Source organism: Lutra lutra, chromosome 13 (genome assembly GCF_902655055.1).
Source record: "Lutra lutra chromosome 13, mLutLut1.2, whole genome shotgun sequence".
Classification (NCBI taxonomy): domain Eukaryota; kingdom Metazoa; phylum Chordata; class Mammalia; order Carnivora; family Mustelidae; genus Lutra; species Lutra lutra.
The window spans coordinates 82,513,115-82,539,355 of record NC_062290.1 but is presented as its reverse complement, the minus strand read 5'-3'; the positions used below and the strand labels follow the sequence as shown (position 1 = coordinate 82,539,355).

Sequence of the window (26,241 nt, the reverse complement as noted above, 5' to 3'; positions counted from 1 at the left end):
GTTAACACCTTTGTTTTTCTTTTTTTTTAATATTTATTTATTTGGGAGAGTGAGCAGTGAGGTTGGCGGGGGCGGGGCAGAGGGAGAAAGAGAAGATCTCATGCAGACTCCCTGCTGAGCACGGAGTCCCTGGGGCGCCATCCCAGGTCCCTGAGATCAGGACCTGAGCTGAGATCAAGAGTCGGATGCTGACCTGAGCCCCCCAGGCGCCCCATGTTCACATCTTTTATTTGCTTTATGACTCTTTCCACCACCTAAAATTACATCCTTAATTATTTGTTAATTATAATTATTAGTTTGATTTGCTTACCAACTGGAATGTGAGCTCTGTGGGAACAGAGAACCTGTTTGGTTCCCCGTCATGTCCCCAGTGCTTAGAACAGCACATCTGTGTCGTAGGCCCTCCGTAGTCGTGGATCCGTAGAATGAATGGAAGTAAGCCAAGGAGCCTTTGAGGGTTCGAATCCTGCCTCTGCTATAAAGGGCATTTTTCCTTGAGCTTCTTCCTTTAGCTGCAAAAGAAAAGAGTTTGAGTGGAAACCCCTAAGGTTCCCCGCCACTATTAAAACATCTCTGTCGGGTGCCTGGGTGGCTCAGTGGGTTAAAGCCTCTGCCTTCAGTTCAGGTCATGATCTCAGGGTCCTGGGATCGAGCCCCACATCGGGCTCTCTGCTCAGCAGGGAGCCTGCTTCCTCCTCTCTCTCTCTCTCTCTGCCTGCCTCTCTGCCTACTTGTGATCTCTGTCTGTCAAATAAATAAATAAAATCTTAAAAATAAAATAAAATAAAATAAAACATGTCTGTCCCTGAGAAAGACACCCCATCCACACGATGCAGCCAGAGTTCTCCAGTGAGCATGGTCAAGGGAGCTAGTGCACAGGTTTTGGGGACCGTCGGTTTTATTCTTTCCCCTGCAGACGGCTTTTTTAACCCTAAGTGCCAGGGACTTTCCTTGAGCAGCATGAGTGGTTCCTGCCCGGCCTTCTGGACTGTGCTGAGAGAGCCTGTGCTGTGGCGGCCGAGACTTCAAGGCCAATGGCATTTGCCACTGGGTGAAATGCTCTCAGCTCAGGATGGCGGGTCTGCCTGGGTGAGTTGTTCCAGCAGGATGGGAGCCCAGACTCCACCTTGAACGCAGAGCCCACTGAAGCCACATGGGGCAGCTGCAGGGGGCAGGCTGTGACCCTGTGTCTTCTGCACCAGGCTTTAGGCCTTAGGAAAGTGTGGAAAAACAGTCAGTCCTTCTTTGTTCCTCTGTTTCTAATCCTCCGTGGATGATATTTTGTTAAAATACAGTAAAATGAGTATACTGTCAATTTCTTTGCCTCCTCGTGCGGGAGACAACAGCATCCTTCCGCAGGCCTACCTCTGAGGGCCTCGGCCCTGGGGGACGTCAGCCAAGGCTCCTTTCATTCCGACAGCAGCCGGCGGAAGCAGCCAGTGAGGAAACTGAGGCCGGGCGTGGTTCCGGACCACTCTGTGAGGAGCAGAGGGAGGCAGCGCTGCCCACCCCTCCCATGCCTCTGGAGGGGAGAGACTAGCACTTCTCACAGGGGACAGACAGAATCCCCTGTTCCCTGCTCCTCTGGGGCTGTGATGACTGAGTCCAACCTCCTCTTTACCTGTGATGTTCAGGACAGAGACAGGAACAGAGCTAACCCCACACCTAGCATCTTCTACTGCATCTCATCGATCTTTCCAAACAGCCATCCTCTCCCGGGTGTGTGGAGGGGGGCCCCCGGGACCCTCCCCCAGCTGCTGAATCAGGATGCGGCCACAGACCTTCCTGGGGTAATAGCGGCCCCCAAATCCATCTGCTTTGGGAAGCACACTAGGACTTTCTGCCGTTTGCCCTACACTTCTCTTTCCGTGATGAGCTTCACTGCACCCGAGATGCCGACTGGCTTTCTCTGAGGCACGGGGAAGGGCATGGCTGGCAGGGCCGGTAGGACAGTCTGGGCAAGGTGAGAAAGGGAAGCGATCCAGAAGCCAGAGTCGTAATGAAACAACCACTCACGCTCCCCGGGCATTTCCTCACCTCAGATGCTGCCCGGGAGCTCTCCGGGAGGCCTGGCTTTTCATCAGCCAGAGAACCACCCCCCAGCTTTGCAAATGAGGAAACTGAGGCACAGAAAGGTGAAGACATTTCCTAGGGCCACATGGCAAAGGAGAGATTTGGGGACCCAGACACGGGCGAGGAGATGGTGCCCTTCATCGTGGCACTGCGCTGCCTTCTGGAATCGAGCGGGGAGCCGGCGTAGCCCCCACATCCGGGCCCGTTACTCAACAGATGGGAAATGCAGGCCCAGAGAGGGGTGGGGGCTTCCCTGCGGTCGCATGGGACGTGGGCCGGAGCCCAGGGGTCTTGCCCTCCAGGGTGGGGGTGGCAAGGGAGGCCCAGATGGGCACCAACAGGGTCCTCTGCCCACACTGTTGGAGAAAGGTCTTGGGCATGGAGTCTTGGCTTTGGTAGAAGGTTCAGAAACTCTTTGTTTCTGCGTTAGTCCAGCCATGCTTGCGAGCAACAAGCTAGGTGTCCCATTTCCCGTGTCCAAGGTATTGCTCCCAGCAAAAGGCAGGGGGAGGAGGCAGCCTCCTTAATGGAAACACTATTGACAAGGGTGGGAAGAGCCCAGAAGGTTGTACCTGAATGCGTCGTTCTGGAGATGGGGAAACAGAGGCCCAAGAATGCAAGAACCTGTTCTCCAAACTTGTCCCGTGCGCTGAACTCACAAGGGTTGTTGGGTTGGGTTGGTGGGTTGGTTGGTTGAGGGGATAAAATCAGAGGATGGGTGAGCTGGCAGAAAAATAATACGTCCCCTGTCCACCTCCCCTTGTTGTGTAGATGAGAACCTGAGGACAACGTGGCCATGGGTGGGGACAGGAGGGTGCTTTCTGAAGCTCAGAGCCCCGAGAGGAACTTGTTTTTTGAAACATCGTACAACAGAAACCATTGACTGTCTCCTCTGTGCTGGCTGATTAATGATGAGTCTTCCATCTCGTGGTGAGGCGTGTATGCCTGTGTCCAGAAAGAGTGGACAGTGCCCCAAAGGAGAGGCATACACTGCTGCAAGGGAGATTAAAAATTTAACGGGGAGATGTCCCTTGGGGAGTGACACTGTCATTGAAGCCTAAAGGAAAGGAGGAGGGTGCGTGGGTGTGAGGGGGCAGGGAAAGGGGTCCCGACAGAGAGAAGAGCATGTGCAAAGGTCTTGAGGCAGGAAGTGCCTCATTTTGCAGATGAGGACGCCAGAGCCCAGAGATTGGCAACTTACCTAATTTAGTGTCTCAGAATCTTCCTGTCCCCTCCCTGCCTTTTCTTGAAAACTTTTTCTAAAGAGAGAGGCAAGAGGTAAACAACTAGTGGACGAAGGAGTTAATGGTGGAGCTAGAAGTACCAGGAACCCCTGCCCCCACCCCCAACCCCGTCATGCCAAGGGAGTTTTAGAAAACCCTTTATCTGGCCATTCCCTAATCGTGTGACCTTGAATAAGACAGACAGCCTCTCTGAACCTCTGTTCCTTCATCTGTGAAATGGAGCCCACCTTCCAGCTCTGAGGATCTCACTTGGACTCCAATGCAAGAGCTTTGTGCCAGCCAGTGTTAGAGCTAGAGCTGGGGGTTGCGGGGGCTGCTGGGCTCCCCTCCCCTGCCTTCCAGGGCTGCCCCTGAACCCTGGGTCTGAAGGAGCCTCTGTTTACCCTACTGCTGTACCATAGTCCTGAAACCCACCGCTCAGCATTAACTACCTTTGGTAACTACCACGCTCCAGTCCACCCCCAAGGCGCACATGAATCTTGAACAGTGAACTTCTGAGATAGAAAGGTAGAAGCTTGAGCACTTGCTGTGTGCCCAACATCTCAGGGACACTGTACATGTAACCCCTGCAATGGCCCTGCAAGGTGGGGGCCTTTCTTCCCCTGGGTTGGGTAAGGACTACCTGAGGTCCCATGGCCAGTGACAAGCCGCTCTGGGGCAGCCCGGGCCTCACCCTGCCCAGAGGGCCCAGGAGTCCAGGAAAGGCGGGTGTAGCTGGCTTAGGATAGAGGACACCTTGGCGGGGAGACACATCAGCTGCCTTCCCGCCAGTATCCTTTAAATATTTGGGGGCTGTTGGAGGAAATGGATTTGTAGTGAACACAGAAGACGGGGCTCTCCTGGATTTGTAATTCTTTCTGCCCAAGAGTGTTTTCCAGAAGCATAAGGGATAGAAATTTACTGGCAAAGTCACTTTCCCAACTGGTGTGTGAATGTCCTGAAGAAAACATGGGCTGTCCCCCACTTTTCTGTGGCATTCTTTCTCTCTTCAGTTTGCGTTTGAGCTTTCCCAAGCCAGACAGCTTTTGGGGAAGCTCATGAGAGAATTATATTTTGGTTCTGTTTTTATCTGGAATTTATTTAAATGTAGGTGAGGACAGCTATCTTAAAAAGGGGACGCACTCTGCCTGTAGTTCATTTTGACTGAGTGGCTTGCTGTGTTCTTGAGTTGGCATCCTTGAACTTGGCTCCTTTTATTAATTAAGCACATAAAGTATTGCTTCCATTTACATAAAAGGCAACAATGCATTTTTGGAAAGTGTCAGAGAACCACCAGATTTATTTAATTAAGTGGATTTTTGTCCAGTTTTGAAAGTCATTTGTTCTCATTGTAGAGCATTTGCAAATGCGGGAAGGGGGAAAGAATAAAGCAATGGCTTTCCCACAGTCTCTTCACACGATTCACCACCATTACCACGTGAATCTGGTTCTGGCTGGTATTTTTTTTTTTTTTTAAACCTTGGTGAAATATACATAACGTAAAACTTACCATTATAACACTTTCTGGGCGAGCCATTCACTAGCATTAAATACATTTACATCAGGGTGCAACCATCACTACCGTCCATCTCTGGAACATTTCCATCCTCCCCAGTGGAAACTCTCTACCCATTAAGCAGTAACTGCCCATTCCCTCCACGCCCCAACCCTTGGCAACCTTCACTCTACTTTCTGCCTCCGTGAATTCGATGGTTCTAGGCACCTCATCTAAGTAGGATCTAAGTAGGATCATCCAGTATTTGTCCTTTGGTGGCTGGCTTATCTCATTGGGCATAATGTTTTCAAGGTTTATCCCTGTTGAAGCAGGAGTCACAACATCCTCCCTTTCCAAGGCTGAATCCTATTCCATTGTATGTATACACCACACTCTATGTCTCTCCATCCATTCACCCGTGGATATCTGAGCTGTTTCTACCTTTCTGGCTATTGTGAATAATGCTGCTTAGACTTTGGTGCACAATTAGCTCTTCAGGGGGGCGCCTGGGTGGCTCAGTCTGTTAAGCCTCTGTTCAGGTCATGATCAGAATCCTGGGATCCAGTCCCATGCCTGTTTCCTGCTCAGCAGGGGGTCTGCTTCTCCTCCCTCTGGCCCTCCCCTAGCTTGTGCTTTCTCTCTCAAATAAATACATAAAATCTTTAAACATAAGTAAATAAAAAACAAACAAACAAACAAAAACTCAAATACTTCAAGTCCCTGTCTACAGTTATTTTGGGTATATACCCACAAATAGGATTGCTAGATCGTATAAGAATTCGATGTTTAATTTTTTGAGGACCCACCATACTTGTCCAGTAATTTTGATATATTAGATCCAGAGTTGAGATTGTAGTCTATGTGCAGTTTGGTGTCTGGCATTCTCATTTAATTTCCCATTTTATTAACTATTCTTCAAAAACAATGTTTCTTTAAAAGATCGTGTCATATTCCATTGCATTGCTGTCCCCACGTTTCCCCCCTCCACTCATTGATTTCTGCTCTGCAGCAAACGATTTTAAAATGCCTAACCCCGGTGAGCAGCCTCGTGCTGTGTCCATACTTGTCTGAGGAATACGCCACAAAAGTAGGTTGCTGCCTTTAAGGAATTTAAAAATATCTCCTTGGGGATTCTTGGGTGATCATTCCATTCAGTGGTTTTAAAAGTTCTTTGTAGCCAAGGAAACTTTACTGCAAACAAAATAGCACACGGAAGCACAGCATACGATAACGGACAGATAAAAGGGGAGATGATCCAAGGAAGGGTGGACAGGAGGCTGAGAGCCCTGCTCTCTCGGCCTCCCCATCTCCCTCTTGTGGTTCCCAAGGGCCTTTGGGAGATTCTGGGGTTCTCTAGAACACAGTTGGAAAAATACCAGGGCGACCCAGTGCCTTTATTTTAAAGAAGAGAAGACATTTTGAGCAGGGAAGGGACTTGCCCGAGGACAAGTTCATTTTTGTACTTCATTCATTCTTTTTTTTTTTTTCTCCAACGCATGGCACTTACTGCTTGCATGTTGGAATCACTTAGGGAGCTTGTTAAAAATACAGTTTCCAGGGGATTCTTCTGGATTCCAAAGCAGTAGATGTGGGAGAGACCAGGACTGGACCCCTCGCTACCCCGTCCACACTGGGCTCGGTGGGGTGCTCTCATTCTAGCCCCCTGCATTTGCACATGCTTGTCCTTCAACCCATGGACACTCCTCCCCATGCACTCACCCTTCAGACGCTGGGTTCTAATGGAGCCCCTTCCTCTCTGAAGCCTGGCACACAACCCTGTGCAGTACGCCTTCCTCCTTGACCCCAGAACAGAACTTCCCCACTTGCATTGATTTCTTATCACTGTAGGCAATAGTTCATTTCTTTGAGGCCTGGCTCCCCCACTAGAATGTAAGCTCCCTCGGGAGCCTGTGTATAATTGCTGCATTCTCTACAGCTCCAGGCACACACTGGGTGCTTTGTGATTCTTGAATGGACTGGCATTGAATCTGGTACCCACCCCATCTCTGGAGGATAAAAAAAAATCAGATAGCCGCAACTTATGGAAGGTCAGATAGCCCATCGGAGCAGTGCCAAGACTGGCACTGGATGTCCTGAGGCTTGGCCCTCAGCACTGGCCACCTGCCAAGGAGGACAGCTGTCTGGTCTGGACGGAGAGCACTGGCCCCAGCTGCCTTATCCCCGAGTCCTATAATAGCCCAGATTTTCCAAAATTTAGAGAGCTCTGCCTGCTTGGTGATTCAGTGTTCAGGTTTGGATGCCTGAAATTTGCTTTATGAAGCTTCAGCATATGTAGGATGGGATTTCATGATAGTGCTGTTTAGACTGAGGCAGTGCACAGATGCTAAGAAGGCAAGTCTAGTGGGGGACGGCCAGCTAGTCGACCCTCAAGGATGCATAGCTGGGGCTGGGGGTCAGCCAGCATTGTATCCAGAGGCAGCTGTCACAAACCCGCCTGGTATTCCAGTTTGTGATCCACAACTGACGCTTTTCTGATGAGCACACTGGACGCTAAATTTTCTTTTTATAGGGGAAACAAGTGGCTTGTTTGTTTCAATGAGGAATTGTTATACATGGGCTCATACTGCTGAAATCGAAGTAGTTATGGTATTTATGTATTTATGATGTGCAGATGGGCTAAAGGAGCAGTGATTCACTCCCTGCCCTTGCAGGAAGATGGCATAGGGTCCCTTACTCTGCTTGCCCTGTCCTAGACAGGAGCTCTGGGTTCTGCAGGGTAGGTGGGGGACCGAACCCTGCCTCTGGAACCCAGGCACCTGCCTCCACCCTGGATTCCTTTGGCATCTGGGGAAGCCCATAGACCCCTTCTGAGAATGTTTTAAAATCTGAAAAATAACAATAAATGAGATTATAGAGGAAAGGACTCAAATTGAACTATCGTTATTAAAATATTAATAGCAGGGGTCGAGTTTCAGATCAGAATGAGAGGTTTCCGCATCTGCAGAATGGGGGTGATTCGTACGTGTTTCAGAGTTGAGTGAGAACTGAATGAGTGTAAAGTGCTTAGAACACAGCCTGGCATGTTGTGTGTTCAATAAAGAGTAGCATTTGTTGCTGCTACAGCTACTATTACTAGTTACTGTATAAAGTACTTAATCCTGCTCTTCGGAGCTCACTATATGGCTTGGGAAACGATGTACATATGAAGTAGTAATTAGAAGGAGAAGTTCAGGTGCAGAAGGAAAGCTTGATAAAGGGCCAAGGGGAGCTCCAAGGGAGTGCCATGGCTCCGGCTGAAGGAGTACAAGTAGTGGCTAAGCTTTTGGGGCCGCCAGGCTTGGATAGTTCTGGCTCCGACCCTTAGCTGTTGGAGCTGGGCAAGCCTTATCATCTCTCTGGACCTCGATTTCCTTCTCTGTAAAGTGGGATGACTGTAGAACCTACTGTGAGCCCTGCCTCCTCGCCTCCTGTGATCAGTGAAGGGGACCATGTGGTCAGCTCAGTTCCGACCCCAGGAGGCTTCCAGGGCTGCTTGGCACCCTGGGTCCTTGTCCCTGGTAGGTCTCTCCCTTTCCCCTCCCAGTGCCCCTGGCACCTGCTGCTCACCTGAGGGCTCTCAGGCTGCAGTCTCTCTTGCTCTTATCAAATGATCTAGCTATTTCATACAAGGGGAGTCTGTAGACAACAACCCATTCAACTTCCTTATTCTTTTCAAAAAGCAGGTGAACGTTCAGCCATCATTGGGACTTGAGGAGAAGTTCTCTAGGGCATTGGAGAACTGTTCTCACCTCCTCTGCCTTGTGTGTGGCCATGCAGGGCTCTTAGTGATGAGGAAGGTGAGGTTTTGACAGGGAAGAGGGTAGACCGAGACCTTGAGAGTCGCCTACTCTGTGCAAGATGGGCTGCGTATCTGAGTCGGAATGGAGTAGGTTATAGCGAGAAGCAGCCCCTCGAGGCTAGGGACCAGACCCATAGAGGTTTATTTCCTACTCTAACAGATATGGTATCCAGGGTCAGCTGGTGGCTGTGTCCCTCACTCAGGGAACCAGGCTGCTAGAACACCTTCTTGAATATACTCCATGGCACAGATAAAAGAGAGGGGGTCTTTCTCTGGCTATTGAATAGCCCACTCTTACCACATTGGTCCGATGAGTCGCTAGTCCCCAACCACAAGGGGACCAGGAAATGAAATCCTTCAGTGAAGGTGGAGAGCTGGAAATATTTGGTGGGACAGCATTAGTGAGACCTGGGCAGTGGGGGATGGGGGGCGGGGGGGTATTCTCTTCTGTGCCTAGCTGAGGTAAGCAGCCCAGGTGGTGTAGACAGAGCAGCCTATGGACTTTGCATTGTGTGTCCTAGGAAACCACAACCCGATTAAAACCCCAAGACCACATCTCAGCCCCAGGCAGAAGAACAGAGAGGCACACATGGCTGCCAGCATGTCTGGAGGAAACAGAAGCAGAAACTCAAGTGGAGAATGGGCCCGTGAGGAGGGCAGGCAGTACCTCCTCAGAGCTCCAGGCCCTAAGCGCATGACCAAGGCCAAGGCAATGGGGTTGAACGGTGGCTTTCACACCACATTCTTCATAACAGACTCATGTGATGTGGCCTCAGTGGAGCTCATATTTACATATTTTTGCTCCATCTCTGAGCTGTTTGATGTTTATGCGTGAGTGAGGATGTGTTTTTCTGAATTGGTTGCCTCTCTTAGCTTCAGCCCGTCCCGTGCTCATCTTTTCCCAGTGACGTTTCTGTCAGAAAGCCCACCGTTGGCATCCCCAAATCATTCAGGAGCAGTGGGGCCAAGGGAGGGAAGAACAATGATGTGGCCGTCGCTGGCAGAGGCTTCTGGAGTTTTCTGGGCCACAAATAAGGAAAGTTGGGAAGAAGACCGTTGATGGCGGCCTCCAGCCCCTCCCTGAGGCTTTCGATTTCCTGTGCTGTGGTTTAGAGGCATCTTGTCCTGGAGAGATGCCAGACACCTGGGTAGCAGCCCTGATCTCATGTCATTGCCAGGCGGAGCAGTCATTTCCCTTTCTCAGGGCCTCAGTTTTCTCAGCTACAAAAGGCTCAGGAGGCGGGGGGCATGCTTGAGGGTAGAGTGACCTTGAGGGTAGAGTGACCTTGGGTAGTAAGGATGTTCCTGCAGTCACATGGGCAGGCGGCATGTGAGACTGTGGTTTGATTCTTCCAGAAAGCTGTGGTGCTCAGAGTAAGGGAGTGACTGCATGTTGGGGGGCTCCTTTGTCTTTCCTGTGTCGGGACATTCACCTCGATCACAGAATGCATTTGGTGGCGCAGTACTTGGATTCTGGGCTCAGCTTCTCTCCAGAGCTCCATGGGAGTGAGGCCATATTGGCTAATCCTTGTAGACCTAGCAGGCTGAGCAGGGCCAAGTAGACACGAAATCAGTACTTATTTTATAAATGAATAAACAAGGGAGTACATCATTCCCTTCCACTTTGACTGAAGCAGTGACCTTCAGACTTCCACTCTTGGCTCCATCCAAACCCAGCTTCTGGCCCAAGTTGAGTCACCTTGGGCATGTCCCCAGATTCCTCTGCTGGTGGGAGGAGCAGTACTCACCCTGCCTCACGGGCTAGGGAGGCTCCAGCAGGTGGGAAGATTTGAAAATGTCCCATCCAAAGGACGGGCTGGTTGTTTTTAGGACCCAGGAACGTGGTAGATTCTTTGGGAACACAGAGCAGGTGATGCTATGAGCTGGAGAGTTCTGGAATAATCATTATTAGGAATTAAGTAGCTGCCACTGAGCACTTGTTCCAACATCAGGCCCTGTGCCAAGCACTGTGTACCCTCTCATTCACCATGGTTGAAGAGAAAGGCGTTGTTACTCTCATTTTACAGAGGAGAGAAACCGAGTCTTGGAAGCTCATGTGATTTGCCCAGGGTCATGCATTTAGTCCATGCCAGGCCTGTCTCACTCCCAGGCGGGCTGTAAGCTCCATGCCATGCTGCCTCCTGGCACTGGGATGTGGTGGAGATGGCACTTGTCTCTCAGACCCCACTGACGATCATGCCAATCCCTTTTTCCTGAGTACCTACAAGGGACTGGGAGCTTTACGAATGTTATTGTTCATCCTTTCAATCAAAGAGTAAGGAATTATTATCCCTACTTTATAGGTGGGTGAACTTAGGCTCACAGAGTGTGGAGTGACTTACTTATCCAGGGTCAGAACAGCAAGAAAATAAGTGGGACTGGGATTTGAATCCAGGCCTGTCTCATTCCAAGAAAAGGAGGAGAAAAAAACCATCTCCATTGCGATCTCAATTCAGAGGTGTTTGTTTTGCTTTGTTTTGTTCTGTTAGCTTACAGCTAGGATTCCTGGAATCTCATCTTTAGAGTTTAGTTCTTAGAAGTCAATTTATTGTCAAGTTATTACAAGAGTCAGTTTATTACAAGAGAGATGGGACAACCTAGCGGTGGGGGACGAGACAACCTCTGGATTTTCCAGTAAAAAATTTTTTTAAAGATTTTATATATTTATTTGATAGAGGGAGAGTGAGCATGGAAGAGGTGGGGCAGAGAGAACCAGGAGGAGGAGAGGCAGAGGAAGAGGGAGAAGCAGGCTCCCCACTGAGCAGGGATCTGGACAGCAAGACTCACCCCAGGATCCTGAGATCATGACCTGGGCCAAAGGCAGATGCTTGACCGACTGAGCCAGTCAGGTACCCCCATTCACCAGTAAATTATTAGGCTTTGAGAACCTTCTAGGCTGCATAGAGGAAGTAGGGAGAGTAGCAAAACTCCCAGCCAAGGCACTAGGGGACAGGTGGAGGGCTGTGGTGGAGCAGAAACACATCTGGAGAGGCTGGGCTTCCACCACCTCTGAGTAGCTGTAGGAAAGACTACGGATACTGTGAGGAGGATCCTAAGGGACCCCCAGGTGGTAAACACAAGCCCTGGATTCTAGCTGGAAGGGATCTTGAAGAGGACTTCATTGAACTCTCTTTATTTTATGGAACCGTTTCTGCATAGAGTGACCCTGTGATTTACCTGCAGATGGGCACACCTTTGAAAGTGAAAGTGGGCTGTAGAAGGTTAACCTTTTTTTTTTTTTTAAGATTTTATTTATTTATTTATTTGACAGAGAGATCACAAGCAGGCAGAGAGGCAGGCAGAGAGAGAGGAGGAAGCAGGCTCCCTGCTGAGCAGAGAGCCCGATGCGGGGCTCGATCCCAGGACTCTGAGATCACGACCTGAGCCGAAGGCAGCGGCTTAACCCACTGAGCCACCCAGGCACCCCGAAGGTTAACCTTTTAACTGCCCACAACACGTGTCAACCGGAACTGTCGGAGGGAACGCCGTCTGTATGGTCGCCCTGATTTTAGAGGGCCTTTCTTACCGACGACACCAGGCAAAGGCAAAGACTGTAGAAAGGCAAAGCACAAGTGATAGAAACAGGGGGACGGTAAAAACGAAGGAACAGGAGACAGACCCCTAGGGAGAGAGGAGTGCTGACTTCTTTCTGCCAGTGGATGCGCGCACGGCCTGGCTCTGTGCCAAGGCCAGCATGGCTAGCCTGACGGTAGAATCAGGACCTGACATCTGTAAACAGCATTTCGCATTTGTAGGTACACGTGTCCCTCTCACCAGATATGGACTTGGAAAAGTGCAGGCAGCAGGTCTGATTCAAACTGCGCATAGCCACGTCCCAGCACAGTCCCCGGTACGGGGGAAATGCCCTCCACGTGTGTATTGCTGGAATGAACGCTGGTGGGCACGGCTTTGCTGAAGTGTGAGAGGGAAGATCGTGTTTGCTTGCAGAGGACAGAGTTGGATCTCGGAAGAGCTGTCGGGTTCAGTGGGGGAAGGCACGGCTCCATGGACAGAGAGCGCTTACTGGCTGTGTGATCTTGTCCGTGTTACTTAACCTCTGAGCCCCAGTTCTCTGCCTGGGAAATGGAGAGCATTGTCACGGATCAGAGTAAGGATCAGATGAAATGGCGCATGCAAATGAATGATATGATAGCTTTTATCCTTATTAATAACATTCTAGGAAGCAGAGATCAGAGATGGGTGCCACACTGAAAAGATGTGCTTTAAACCATCAGAAAAGTCTAGAGATGGGACACCTGGGTGGCTTGGTCGGTTCAGTGTCTGCCTTTGGTTCAGGTCATGATCTCAGGGTCCTGGGATCGAGCCCCATAGCAGGTTCCCTGCTCAGCGGGGAGTCTGCTTTTCTCTCTCTCCCTCTCCCCCTCCCCCCTGCTTCTGCTCTCTCTCTCTCTCTCTCTTTCTCTCAAACAAATAAATAAAATCTTAAAAAAAGAGAGAAAAGTCTAGAGATGAAACAGTTCCCCATCACTAGAAGCCTTCAAGCAGAGGCTGTCTGGTATGCATGCTGTCAGTGGTGAACAACTTTTGGGGACAGGCTGGCTAGTGAGACACTGGGAGCATTGACAGATTACCACTGGCATAAAAGCCAAGGGACTTGAACTCTTGCAGGTGAGAGCGACTTGTTTATTTCTCTCATGTCACCTGGCAGACGTCGACCAGCCAGGGCGACACACAGGGGCAGCGAGGCTGGGACTGGGAGCTGGCCCCTTGAGACACAGGCTCTGCCGGTGGGAGGGAGAAGAGGACCCGGGCAGGGGCCAGCCTGAAAACCTTCCCTTCTCTCCCCATGTTATGCTCACTTGCGGGAGGACCTCCCATTGCAGCTGAGGGAGGCGAAGGCTGCTTGGAACTTGCCTCTCAGCGGTTGTGATCTCAGCCAGATGAAGCCGTGGATTAGGCACACCTGTTGGCTCTGCGCCCCACCCAGAGTGCCTTTCTCCAGCCAAAGGCTGGGGCCTCCCCTTCTGTCTCTGGTGTTGTGAGCCCCATCACAGCCTAGGGCTCTGAAAGCCCCAGCCGCCCCAGAGTCTGTGGCCGGGTTGGAGGGGGGGCCACGGCCCCCCATGGCTGGGATGCAGGGCAGAGCAGGAGACCCTAGCCCAAGCTTTTCATCTGCCAGGAGGTGGAGGGTTAGGGGGAGAAGGGGGGAAGCGTGGGAAACAACCCACACATGCAGGGAGTTGCCCGCAGTGGGACGCAGAGCCAGGACCAGAACCACCTCCGGGGTGGCACTCCTTGCAATTCTCAAGACAGCAGCCACCTTGCCCAGACACATGTGTGTGGCCTTCTCCTCTCGTCCAGCGGCCAGGGGGCCCTGAGGGGGTCCGACGAGAGCTGGGACTCCAGATGGCCTCATCGGTCTCTGCCTGCTGCCATCCCATGGCTGTCTTGGCTGCACAGGGTCCTCCCGGGCTGTCGCAATTCCTTTTGTTCCTGGCTTGACCCCCTCCCCCCACCCGCCCCCATGCCCTGCCTCTTAGCAGTACCCGCCTGGTTTCAGGGCGGTGCCTGTTAGGGATGCCCTGCTTTGCCCTCTATGCTGCTGGGCCTGAGCACTCACCAGACCTGCCCGCTCTTGCCTATGTGCTGGCATCTCCCAAACTGCACCCCTCCTGGCCTCAGTCTCTCCAGGACACCCTGCTGAGTGGGCTCCAGCAGGTTCTTCGAACCCGAGGCATCTAGGACAGACCTCAGCAGCTCCCCGCACTCCCACCCTTTGCACTGCATTCTTCAGAAACACCAGTACTAGTCCACTCCGCTGCTGCGCCCAGAAACCTGGGCACCAGCCGAGGGCAGAGCTTGCAAACGGCAGCGAGCGGCTGTTTCATCGGACTCCTGGTGCAGACACTGACCCTGGGCCCACGCTGGACACCCAGGTGTCCACACCTGCAGTAGCGTGGACTGCACTCGTCTCCGCCTCGCTCCTTCCATCCCAACGCTCACTGCCAGTAGTGCTCAGATCATGGCCATCCACTTTTTAGAATAGTTAACATTTACTGAACACGCAGGTGCCAAGCCCTGTGCTACGCATGCGGCGTAGCCCACGAGATGCACGGAGCATCAGCTGTTGTTTCACTTTGGTACAAAACGGATGAAAGTATCTGCCCACAGAGTTGACGTTCTGGTAGAAGCAGAAAGATAAAAAGATAAAAGAAAAACAAGGGGGCGACTGGGTGGCTCAGTGGGTTAAGCGTCAGCCTTTAGCTCCGGTCATGATTCCAGGGTCCTGGGGTGGATCCTCACATCAGGCTCACTGCTCAGTGGGGAGTCTGCTTTGCTTCTCCTTCTCCCTCTGCTTGTGCTCTCTTTCTCTCTGTCAAATAAATAAATAAAATCTTTAAAAAAAGAAAAGATAAATAAGGAACCTACAAAAAGAAAGTCATTCTAAATCCAGGAGTTTCTCCCCAATGAGGTGACACTTAAGCAAAGCTGAAGGAGAATGTACTTCATGTAACCCAGTTTGCTGTGTCACTCCCAAGCGAGAATGTCTTTTGTGACTGCCCTGAAGGAACACCGCCAGCTTGCAAACATTTATCTATAGGTCTATAGGGTTGTTACGGATGCTTAATCCTCATTCCTCTGCAGAGATAGTCAGGGTGGGATCTTGACCTTCATTTTTCCCAGCCAGAAGTTGTCTTGGGTGCTGGGCCAGGCCTTCCACACCTGGGCTGCAGTCACCTTGGCCATAACTCTGAGGCCCCTCTGTCTTCTGCCTCGAGGTGTGGCCGGTGGACAGCTACTGCATGCTTGCTGCTAGCTCCTAGATCCATGGGCGGCCAGGACCAGATGGGCCCTAGTCACGACGAATGATTAGATGAGGCACCCCGGCCAGGCCCGGTCTGAGCTCTTTCCTGGGTGGCCTCTGGCCTCCTTCGATCAGCACAGCTGTATGGCCCGAGGCTCATTTACTGTTTTTTTTTTGCTTCTCAATTCAGGAGTGACCACAAGTGTGTGCTCCTTTGTTTTGAGAGTCTGAGCGTGACCATAGATCAGGGAAGGAGGAAGACCATGCCGGATCCTTAAGAGCTGAATTTTCTGCCTTCCGGGTTTGCACACTGAGTCGAGCTGCTATTAGCCAGCCTGGAGCCCGTTAACCCCACGGCCTGCAGAGCATCTCCTGGAGGCTGCCAGGGGAGAAAGAGCAGCCCCGGACTCACCAGCTGGGGACCTTGAGCAAATCCCGGAGGCTCCCAGAGCCTCCTTCTGTTCCGACCACTCTGTTGGTGATTCTGAGGATCACCAGGAGGGACTGCCTTGTCATCTGAGAAGGGGGGCCTGTGAGAGGTGCTTGCGTGTGGAAAGGGACCAGTTTATCTTAGCCTCCAGCCTCTGCGATCTTTCCTTTTTGCATTGACCATGGCTCCAGGTTTCTGGATCGTTGAATGCAGTAGATCATCCCTGGACCCTAGTAGGGAGCTCAGTGGTGCTCAGTAAAGGTAAATGGAAAAGGCATATTCATGAAAAAGTTTCATGAAGTGGCCACAGCTGTGTAACCACTACCCAGCCCAAGAAGCAACAGGACCAGCCCCACAGGACCTCCTCTGGGCCCCTTCCAACTCTCAGCCACCTCGGTCCTTAACTTCTAGCACCGCAGGTTGGTTTTGCCTATTCTTGAACTTTAAATAAATGAATTCACCCAGGGCTCCTTTCTCTGGGCATTCCGTGTGTGGGAGTCACCCCGTCGGTCTTAGCAGCTGCAGCTGGCTCGTTCTCACCATGGTGTGTGGAATCGTACTCTAGGAGGGGACTGAGCTGCTCTGAGGATGGGCTTTGGGGTCATTTCCAGTTTTTGCTGTGCTATGAACGTTCCGGTCCCGTGTCTCTTGGTGAGCTTATGGGCCTTTTCCTTTGCATCCGGATCTAGAGCACGATGACTGGGTTGCAAGGCACACCTTTGTTCACAAGCACGTTCTTGGGACTTCCAGACCCTAAACACTGCGGCCAACCAGCTCATGCCCCCAGAGGAGAGGGTGTGAAATTTGATTCAGAACAGCAGTAAGAGGCTGGACTTGATGGGACTCCTGGACTTTGGTGCCCTCTTCCAAGTCTGGGGTTTCCAGAATGTCCTCCCAGGAGGCATGTGGGGCCCCTTGGGAGGGTTGGGATGGAGAGTGGGGGAGCTTGGGGTGGGGATGGGGATGTGGGGGCTCTGAGCTTCATTTCCCGGCCTCAGCCAAAGCACTCTGTGTGCAGTTTTGCACAGCGGGGTTCTGAGAAGGACTTCCTGTGGGCTTTTTGTTGTTTTTTTTTAAAATAAAAGTTTGAGCTGTTTCAGTGTTTGAAAATCCGCTGCACTAAGGTCCTTTCCAGCTGGAAAGTTCTATTTTGGGAGCAGGAGGTAGGTGTAGGAAGGGTTAAGCATTATTCAGCCAAAGAGCAGGGTTGGGCCTCAGTGACCTTTTAAAGTTCTTATAGCTCGGTTTTCGATGCGGGAGATCTCATAACATTTTGTAAAAATAGCGTTCAAACGAAACAACTTCCGAAGTTCAAAAGATGTGGAGGAGAGGCTTAACCTTGAGGAACATCTAGGTAGCATTTCGACAAGAGTGTTGAGGACTCTCCCCCTTGCCCACCCACCCCTGCATTTTTTTTTTTTTAACCCCTCCATTGGCTCTTCATTATAGTAGTCACTTGGGGACTTCTGGGCTCAGAACAGTTGCCATTTTTGCCAAGGAGTGGGCAATGTGGGCAGCCTGCGGGTCCCTCTCAAGGTGGTGGCCTTCTATCCTCCAACACTAGGCCTAGTTTGGGCCTGTAGTTTCACTGGGTGAGAGAGGCCCGGCCACTCCTGGGCCCAGAGAGAAACGTCTCTGCCTTGGCATGTAGCTCTGAGTCGAGGCCTGATAAACAGCCCATTTCCCGGGGCCAGCAAGGAACAAAGCCCCTGGCTGCTGCAGATCTGTCTGCCCCCCTCTTCCTGAAACAGCTGTTTATTCTTTTGACAGGAGTTGGAAGGCTGCACCTTCCCTTCCTCCCAGCCCTGCCTCCTTCTGCAGAGCGGAGCTCAATAGAACTTTGTTGTTTTGCCTTTTACTCTGCAGGGAGAGAAGCAGACGATGAGGTATGTGAAATGTTGAAATCATTTGCTTCTGCCTTGTTGGGGTCACTGGGGAAGGTGCGAGCAGGCTCCGAGGCATGGATCCACCTGGGGGAGGAAACTTGCTCTCCCCTTGACCTCTTGCTGGTGCCCTCAGCAGTCCCAGAAGAAGACAGAGTCTTCCCTCCCTGCTCTAGAAGCTGGAGCCATGGGACGCTGGCTCAGGGATTCACTGTTAAGCTCTTTATTTTGCTCCCCCAGGGGCTGGCTGGCTGGCTGGCTGGCTGGCTGGCTGGCTGGCTGGCGTGGCTGCGGCCTAGGCTTTTCTCTCTAGGATTCCAAGGGCTGTGCAGAGGCCGGAGGGCCCGGGGCCGGCGTTGTGGGTAGACCCAGAGCCCTCCCACAGCACTGCACACTTCATTTGGCATATTTCTCTTGGGAAAACCCTGGCATGGCAACTCCTGGGCCAGGCGGCAGGGACAGGCTTGCTGGATCCAGGCCTTAAGAGTTCCTGAAGGGGATTCAGGAAAAGGCACCACAAGAGGTACCTCAGGGAACAGGTTGTTCCGTTTGTGGTGGCTGGAGCGACAATTAGTCCTGTGTTTAGTCTGAGACCTGGCTCTTCATTTCCTCTGCCTGTGTTTACTCTGAGCCTCATAATGGAAAACATCACTGGAAACAGCCTTCTGTAAGCTCCCCCCCCCACACAGATTGTCCCATGTTTCTTCCAATGGGGAACATTTCCCTGTAACACCCACCATTGCAGCAGGGTTTTCAGATCAAGGGGTCCTCTCCCCTCCTCACCCCCAGGCAGCCTCCTCTACTGAGAGCAGGGCCTGGGAGACAGAGGGGCTGCTTTTCAGACTCCCCTTCTGGATGAGCGCAGTGACCTCAGTCTGTGTTAAAGCTGTTTGCTCAGCTAGAAGCCGCTACTCTGACCACGATGAGGGATGAACGAGGTAGAACGGGTGAGAAAGGACCCACCGGGCACACGGGAGGAACTTAGAAATGGCAGCGCTGTTCAGCCAGTGCTCACCGGCTGGTCCCAGGAGAAGCCAGCCCCTCAGGGAGTCCAGCCTGTGAGTAGCCAGCTCTGGGTCCCTTGTGACCCAAGTGATTATCGTGTGATTATCAAGAGAGACAAGATGAGAGGATGTGTCAGAGAGCCCCAGGTGATCAGTCCATGGATAAGCCTTCATGCTTTTTGAGAAAAGAGGGTTAAAAGGGTGGACACTGAAGCCCAACTCCCTGGGCCTGAATCGCATCTCTGCCACTTTGTGCTGTGTGACAATGGGCAAGTTACTTAACCTTTCTGAGCCTCCATTTTCCTATCTTTAAAACGGGGATGCTGCTAGAGTGACTTCACAGGGTCGTTGTGAGATGCATCTGAGAGACTGCTGGTAAAACTTTTGGCCCAGGGCCTGGCCTAGTTCTGCGGGCGAGCATCCAAGTGTTGAAGGGGCTGGAGCTTCTTTGATTTTCAGAGCCTTCTTCAAGAAAAAGAACTCAGAGTTGCGAGTACAGTATTAGCATGGAAATGAAGATTAGAATACGAGAAGAGATAACATAGCAAATAACACTGACAGAGATAACATAGCAAATAACACTGACAAATACTTCAAATAGGACTAAATCCAGGAAACGACATCCTAATAAAATGATGTGAAAATCATAGAAAGGCTAATTAGTCTCCCTAGCTGCCTAATGCATCTGTCATAGATGATTGACATCTATGTCAATCTTAGTCTTGGATTAAGTCTTTATCTGACTTAGGCATAGTCTTGGATTGCCTCTTTATCTGACAACGATTTTGCAGTATCATTTTCGATCGGGACGAAGAACAAATCCATTGGCCTCTGGCACGGTTAACCAACATTCCTCTTTGTTACTGAGCATTTAGAAACGTTTCGTAGAGCTTCACAACCTAGCGGTGCCACATCTGTACATCTCTTGGCTGTTTCTCAGAGGACCTCAGAGGACCCAGCTCTTTGACCCTGGAGGGGTTAGGGATGGGGTACGAGGTGGCTATGAAACCTGGATCACTGTGACCCCTGGGCAGGGCGCAGAGCAGCATCTGGGTAAAGTCCTTCCTCAAGTGGGCAGCTCCTGGGTGCTCAACCAGGTCCACCTGGGGCAGGCTGTTACTGGGACCCAGGTGGGCATGCGGGGGAGTGGGATCAGTCACTCGGCCCCACCTGCAGCCCCAAGGTTCCTCAAGGCTGGAACCATCCCCCAGATAGGGGCAGCACTCCTTGCCTCAGGCAACGTACAGGCCTTCCTGACCCACTCCCCACCTGATGATCTGGCCCTGGCTTGCAAGGAGAACTAGCTTCATTAGTTTCTAGTTAAGTCAGCCTCTGTGCTCAGCACATGCTGGTTGGTGCTCCCACCACTCAGCACATGTGTGTGTGTTGTTCTGTGTTGGGACAGGGTGGGGGTGATAGGGAAGAATTAATTTATGGGCCACATGGAGAAATCCATCTGACACGTCATGTGGAAACTGTTGTGAGGGCCATGCTCTACGAGGAGCCCAGGGGCAGCCGGTGTGCGGGGTTGGAAGCATTTTGGGGGAAAAATCACAAGTGTGACAAGAAGGCCTGGGAGATGGTGGGGGGATTCGGTGGAACTGGACCTGGTTGAATCTTCCAAAGGGTGGCCTGGAGTCCCATTTCCCCACATGAGACAGGGTGGCAATTTTCAGCCCAATTCTGTCCTCTACCCCTTAAATGAAGGAATTCAGAAGCAATCCCACATTTCCATCTTGATGGGGAAGAGAGCCAACCACCAATTTTCAGAATTATCCAGTTCTGAAAATTCTGAGACAGAAACCCAAGAGAAGGACTCGTAGACCACATCAACTGCCAAAGGCCTAATTTTAGTCCAGAGAGAAAAATTAAAATGTCTTAGAAGATGAGATGGCTACCCTGCCAAGCCTCCCTTCCCCCGGGGACTTGGATCCCAAATTCCAGGAAGCACAGATACACCCATTTCAAGTGCCTCTCGGAAGGACACAGTATTGGCTCCCAGACGAAGCTTCTGGTTGTAAGTCTCCAGCAAGAGCGATGACTGGCCATGATCAGGTTTAAGCGTCTATCAAGTCCAGAAAGCCATGGGCTTCCAGAGTTGCCTCTGATGCTAGCTTCTGGATTCAAACAGCCTGCGCATATTTGGAGAGGCGAGGGGGAGGTGTGTCTGATTGGGCCGCTGCCCTGGGTTAAGTGTCAGCAATCCTTCTGCACCCCGAGAGTGTGGGTGTTTCTTACACTGGGAAACAGTCAGCATGGGCTCCTCAGCAGGAGGGGCTGATGGAGCTCTGGGTGCTCGTGGCAGAGTGGTCACCTCCTCCGCACACGCGGGGTGTCGGTAGCAGGGCCCCTGGCTTGGGCTTGGTCAGTGTAATCCCACTTGCATCCCACGTCCAAGGAGCTCTTCCTCAGGCTGTGGCTTGGAACAGATAGAGAAACCTTTAGGGTCCCTCATTAGCATCTATTTGCACTTCGTTGTTTAATAACACAGTCCTACGCTTTCTCTTCACATTTGTTTTGAACTCTTGCTAAGTACCAGGCATGGCCCCTGGTCTCACTGGAGCCTCCCAAAGGCCCATTTTATGAACTAGCATTTTGGGAGAGCATCTCTACAGTGCCAGGCGCGGGGAGAAGCATTTTGTGGACTCCGTCTCTTGTCATCACCATTTTCATCCCCATTTTATTTTATTATTTTATTTTTTAATAAGATTTTATTTATTTATTTGACAGAGAGAGAGAGACAGCGAGAGCGGGAACACAAGCAGGGGGAGTGGGAGAAGGAGAAGCAGGCTTCCCGCTGAGCAGGAAGCCCAACACAGGACTCGATCCCGGGACCCTAGGATCATGACCTGAGCCAAAGCAGAGGCTTAACAACTGAGCCACCCAGGCACCCTTCATCCCCATTTTAAAAGATGAGGAAACCAATTCAATTAGAGAGCCACAATCCCTTTACTGAAACTCCAGGGCCAAATATGTTGGCATTCAGAATTTTGGGGGGTGTGGATAATATGTCACGTATTAGGCGACGCCCCAGTGCATGAGCGTCACTTAATAAAATACTTGAATGTTGGTGGAAAGAAACATTTAAACAGTCTCACTAAGTGGGATAAAGATTATAGAGAGCCTCCTGTCAGTTAGGGCCCTGAGGCCAGTGGAATTATAAAAAGACTTTTGATTTGGGGCGCCTGGGTGGCTCAGTGGGTTAAGCCTCTGCCTTCGGCTCAGGTCATGATCCCAGTGTCCTGGGATTGAGCCCCGCATCGGGCTCTCTGCTCAGCAGGGAGCCTGTTTCCCCCTCTCTCTCTGCCTGCCTCTCTGCCTACTTGTGATCTCTCTCTCTCTCTGTCAAGTCAATAAATAAAATCTTTAAAAAAAAAAAAGACTTTTGGTTCTCAGAGGTTTTTGGAGCTATGCATGAGGACCCGAGGACCTACCCCAAGGTCACGGCTCCCCAGCTCCATATGCGTTCGTGCTGGCCCCCAGATCCGCATTTCTCTGGGAGTGAAGACATCTCCTCATCGTGAGAGGTGGCCACAGTCCCAGTCTAGATCTGTTCGCTCCCAACTGTAGGACTTTTCTTGTACTTGTTGTCCTTTTGCACCCTGTCTTCATCTCTTGGGAAGCTCTGTCACCTCCCCAGTGAGAGGCCTTCCCTGACCTCCAGAATTAAAATACTTCTAATCTGTTACTCCCCACCCAGCGCCCTGTCTCTCTTCAACCACAACTTCATGCAGCAGTCAAGACATATTTATGTACCTATCTTGTGCCGATGGATTGATTGATTGATTGATTGATTGCCTGTGGGTATGGTGGGGAAAAGCTAGGTGGGGCTGAGAAGTGGGTGACCTAGACTTTAAGGGACCAGGGTCATCCTGAGGATGGGGCATGTGGTCAGTGTATCAAAGGCAGCAGAGAGCCAGGGAAGGGATGATTCCCCACAATCGAAGTCAGGAGGCAGCTGGAGCCCATGGGAACCATTTATAGCTACGCCCTCACCCACCCAAGTCCATGGCGGACCCTGTGGTCAGAGAGTACACTCCCCCACCCCGAGCGCCAAAGTGGCCTTCGGCTCCTTCCCCACTGGGAATTCATTAAGTAAGTCAATTCATTAAGGGAGCCCAATCTGCCATTGCAAGCCTGCTCAATTTAAGGTAGAACACACTTCTTAGCTCTAGTTAAATATTTATAAACTTTTCCCCTTAGAGGGTGGAAGCCTTGCTTAGAAACCGTATCTCACCTTGCATTTATTTAATCCATTTCTTCCTTTCTCCTTTTTTGTTTCCCCAGGAGAAAATAATGAATGTCAAAGGAAAAGTGATTCTGTCAATGCTGGTTGTCTCCACTGTGATTGTTGTGTTTTGGGAATATATCCACAGGTAACTGGGGAGTGCGGTGTCCACCTTTGACTTGAATCTCTTAGTTATCAGCCAAGTCACCAGGTTGAAGTTGAAATGGAGATTAACTGAAACAATGAAAGGCAGATTCCACCCTTCCTGTATCCCAAGCCCTGGACTATATTTAAAATCATTAAATCTCCAAGTACCTTGGAGCAAAATTCTCTTCCTTCCTGCTACAATCCGAATGTCCTGATTTTTATAACCTTGCCATTCCGGGTAGGCTATATCCAGAAACAGCAAGGCCGTTGTAAACCCAAAATGTGATTTTAGATGATTTGTACAATGAGCTGTAGGAATTACCTTAAGAAATTTCAGACAGGAATTTCATGAGAATTGCACCCTGAATTTTGCAATTCTAAAATATTTTCAGGGCTTAAAGGAGCAGCTCAGAGTTGTTGACTTTTGCCATAAAATCCACTCTGAGTGGCGGGTGATTCATTTGTGCCTGGCTGGAACACTGGGGGAGTTTTGTTTTGTTAACTCTGGAAAGCAAAATGAATTAAGCATTTCTGGGTTTTCACATTCATCCATGGATTTACCCCAAATGTACGTGCTTCTGTGCTTTGGGAAAATAAATGGTCTCAGAGGTTCCAGCTGGAGAGACTCCTAACAGAAAGAAGTCTCTGCAAACAGCTCCAAGTATGCAGGATGCCTTTGACTTCACCGGGACAGCTCCATCTTGATCCAAAAAGTCCACCATACAGCTATGGGCAGGGAGAGCTGTGTTGGCACGACGACTGCTATTTTCATGGTGGAGTGCTTTAGTAGCCCCCAAGTCAAAGATGACAGCCTGAATTAACATTTGAATTCTTTTAATTCTGAAATCCTAAGATCTGATGAGCCATCAGGACCATCTTGGCTACTAAAAAAGGACCTGTGCCTTTAAGAACATCAGTAGGAGGAGGACTTCCCAGTATATGGAGCTGTTATTCCCCAGAGTACAGCGTAGATCTAACCCCTTGTGGAGCATTACTCTGAACAGCTTGTTTTCATAAAATCAAGACAAGCTAGAGTGTGATCAAGTTCAAGGGGTCTATACCCACAGCTTTGGAATTGAGGGAGCTGGGGGTACTTAATCCTAAGATGAGTGGACTCAGAGTTGAGTGCAGGGAGCCTGGGATCCCTTGGGTACTCGAGGGCAGAGGAGTCTGGAGCTACGTTGTCTGGAACTGGTCCTCTGCCACCATGTACCACCTCTGTGACCCCAGGCACATTACTCAGCAACTCTGTTCATCAGTTTCCTTCTCTTTAAAAATGGGTGATAATAGTACCTGCCTCATAGGCACATTGTGGGGAGGATTAAATAAGTCATTGTATATAAAACATTTAGGGCAATGCCTGGGACTTAATAAGCACTCAGTAACTACTAACTGCCATCATCATCGTCATCATATCAGCTCCAGAGGGCAGAATAGGACCCGGGGATTTGACAAATAGAAGGAAGAGCTTTAGCAGCTGGAAGACTCCCCGCAGAACAAGCACTCAGTGGGGTCCCTGCCCTGAGTCGTGATGCTTGTGCAGATAGCCCGCAGGCTCTGAGTGCTTGTTTGTTTAAGCTTGCTGTTTTGAGTCTGAGCCAGAGTTGTACTTCCATATTTTGGGCAGCTTGCAAAATTAAAATGTGGGAGCCAAAAGCCCCAGTGTGCATTTTGGCACCAATCTCCCATAAACAGGGTTATTTTGCAGCGCTGGGCACTGGCTGAACAGTAACTAGAGCGGGTTCTGGCTGCTCTTTGGGACCAGGGTTTGGCACCCAGACTCTGGGCACATCATCCTCCAGTGTGAGCAATCTAATGAGGGTCTGCAAGAGGCGTGAACAGCCCCAGATCCTTTATCACCTCGTGAGTTGGCTGTGTGATGGCTTGCGGGGAGCTGAGGGCCCTAACCTGAGACAGGTGCACAGCACTGAGCTTAAAAAGGATTTTGACATAACTAAATGGAACACATCAACTGACTGCACTCAAGGGGTTATGGTCAAGATGGAGCAGGAAGACGCTAGAAGTAGAGAAAGACTATCAGGGTAGAGAAAAGGAACTGGCAGAGTTAAGGAGGCTAAGATTGATTACGTCTGGCTTGGAGGGGGAATCTATTTTTTGCATTGATTTACAACTGTTTATTGAGCACCTACTAGGTGCCGGGCACTATGCTGGGATCGTATCAAGAAGGGCACAGAAGAGATGGCATTTGAGCTGCGCCTTGAAGGATGAATATGTGGGAAATATCATATATGCATCGTGGGTATCACGGTGACTGTTGAGATGCTGAAAGATTCTGAGAGAGGAGGGTGAGGAGGAGAAGAAGGAGAGGTTAGTCAAGAGAAGTGACAGGGTAGCAAAACTGAATTTTTAGAAATTGGTGCCCTGAGTGCCAGGTGGCCACCTGAGAGGTGGGTCCCATCCTCATTCCCCTCCCCCTTCCACCTCTTGTAGCATCTGGAGTTGGATTCTCCAGGTTCAAATACCGCTCTACTCCTCACTAGCAGTATGGCTTTGGGCAGATCACCTAATGCTTCTGTGCCTTGGTTTCCACCTCCGTAGAATGAGGAAGAGTAGAACCTACTTGTTGGGTTGTTGTGAGGGTTCAGTGAGCTAATATTTGTCAATTGCTTAGACATATGCTGAACAGTGGCTGGCCAAGCATTCACTATTATGAATATTGTCAGAACCAGTAGAGGAACAAGAAATTTTAGAGTGTGCTCCATGAGTCCTGGGCTCAGAGGAGGAAACCATTGGCAGTGAGAGAGCATGAATTTTTTTTTCCTACAAGGAGGTGCTGACACACAACAGGGGGAGAAGGCAGAGGGAGGGGATAAGAGGCTAAGGGGCGTTGGCAGAGTCTGCAACAACTGTGAGTCATTTGTGTTTTTCAGGGATGAGGGAGCTGGGGCCAGGCAGGGGATGAGTCAAGGGAGGTGCCTGAACTCTTCCTACGAGGCTGTCCTCCCTTTATTCAGAGAGGAAAAGGGGCCAAGCAAGGCTTAGCACTGGGGCACAGCGTCCCTGCGCAGAGTAGTGGAGTAACGCATGCGATAAATTCTGTCACTGTTCCCCCCCAAATGCCTCTCAAGTCAGTGAGCTTCCTCCCCTCCACCTCCTCAGCTACCCTGAGTCATGCCTGGGCAATGGCCATCACTTCCGAACTGGTCACCCACATTCACTCCTACACCCCTGC

At 50.7% G+C, this 26,241-nt stretch overlaps 1 protein-coding gene across 4 annotated transcripts in view; it reads left to right on the top strand.

Moving 5' to 3' along the window:
* Window positions 1–26,241, top strand: part of GGTA1 (glycoprotein alpha-galactosyltransferase 1 (inactive)) — a 54,946-nt gene that overhangs the window by 11,538 nt on the left and 17,167 nt on the right. For 3 of the 4 annotated variants that reach the window (XM_047700042.1, XM_047700043.1, XM_047700044.1), the window contains 2 exons: window positions 17,557–17,672; window positions 22,961–23,049. In XM_047700042.1, coding sequence (XP_047555998.1) covers window positions 22,970–23,049 — 80 coding nt within the window. In that variant the 5' untranslated portion in view covers window positions 17,557–17,672; window positions 22,961–22,969. The remainder of the gene's footprint in view (window positions 1–17,556; window positions 17,673–22,960; window positions 23,050–26,241) is intronic. The other variant, XM_047700045.1, reaches the window with a different exon arrangement.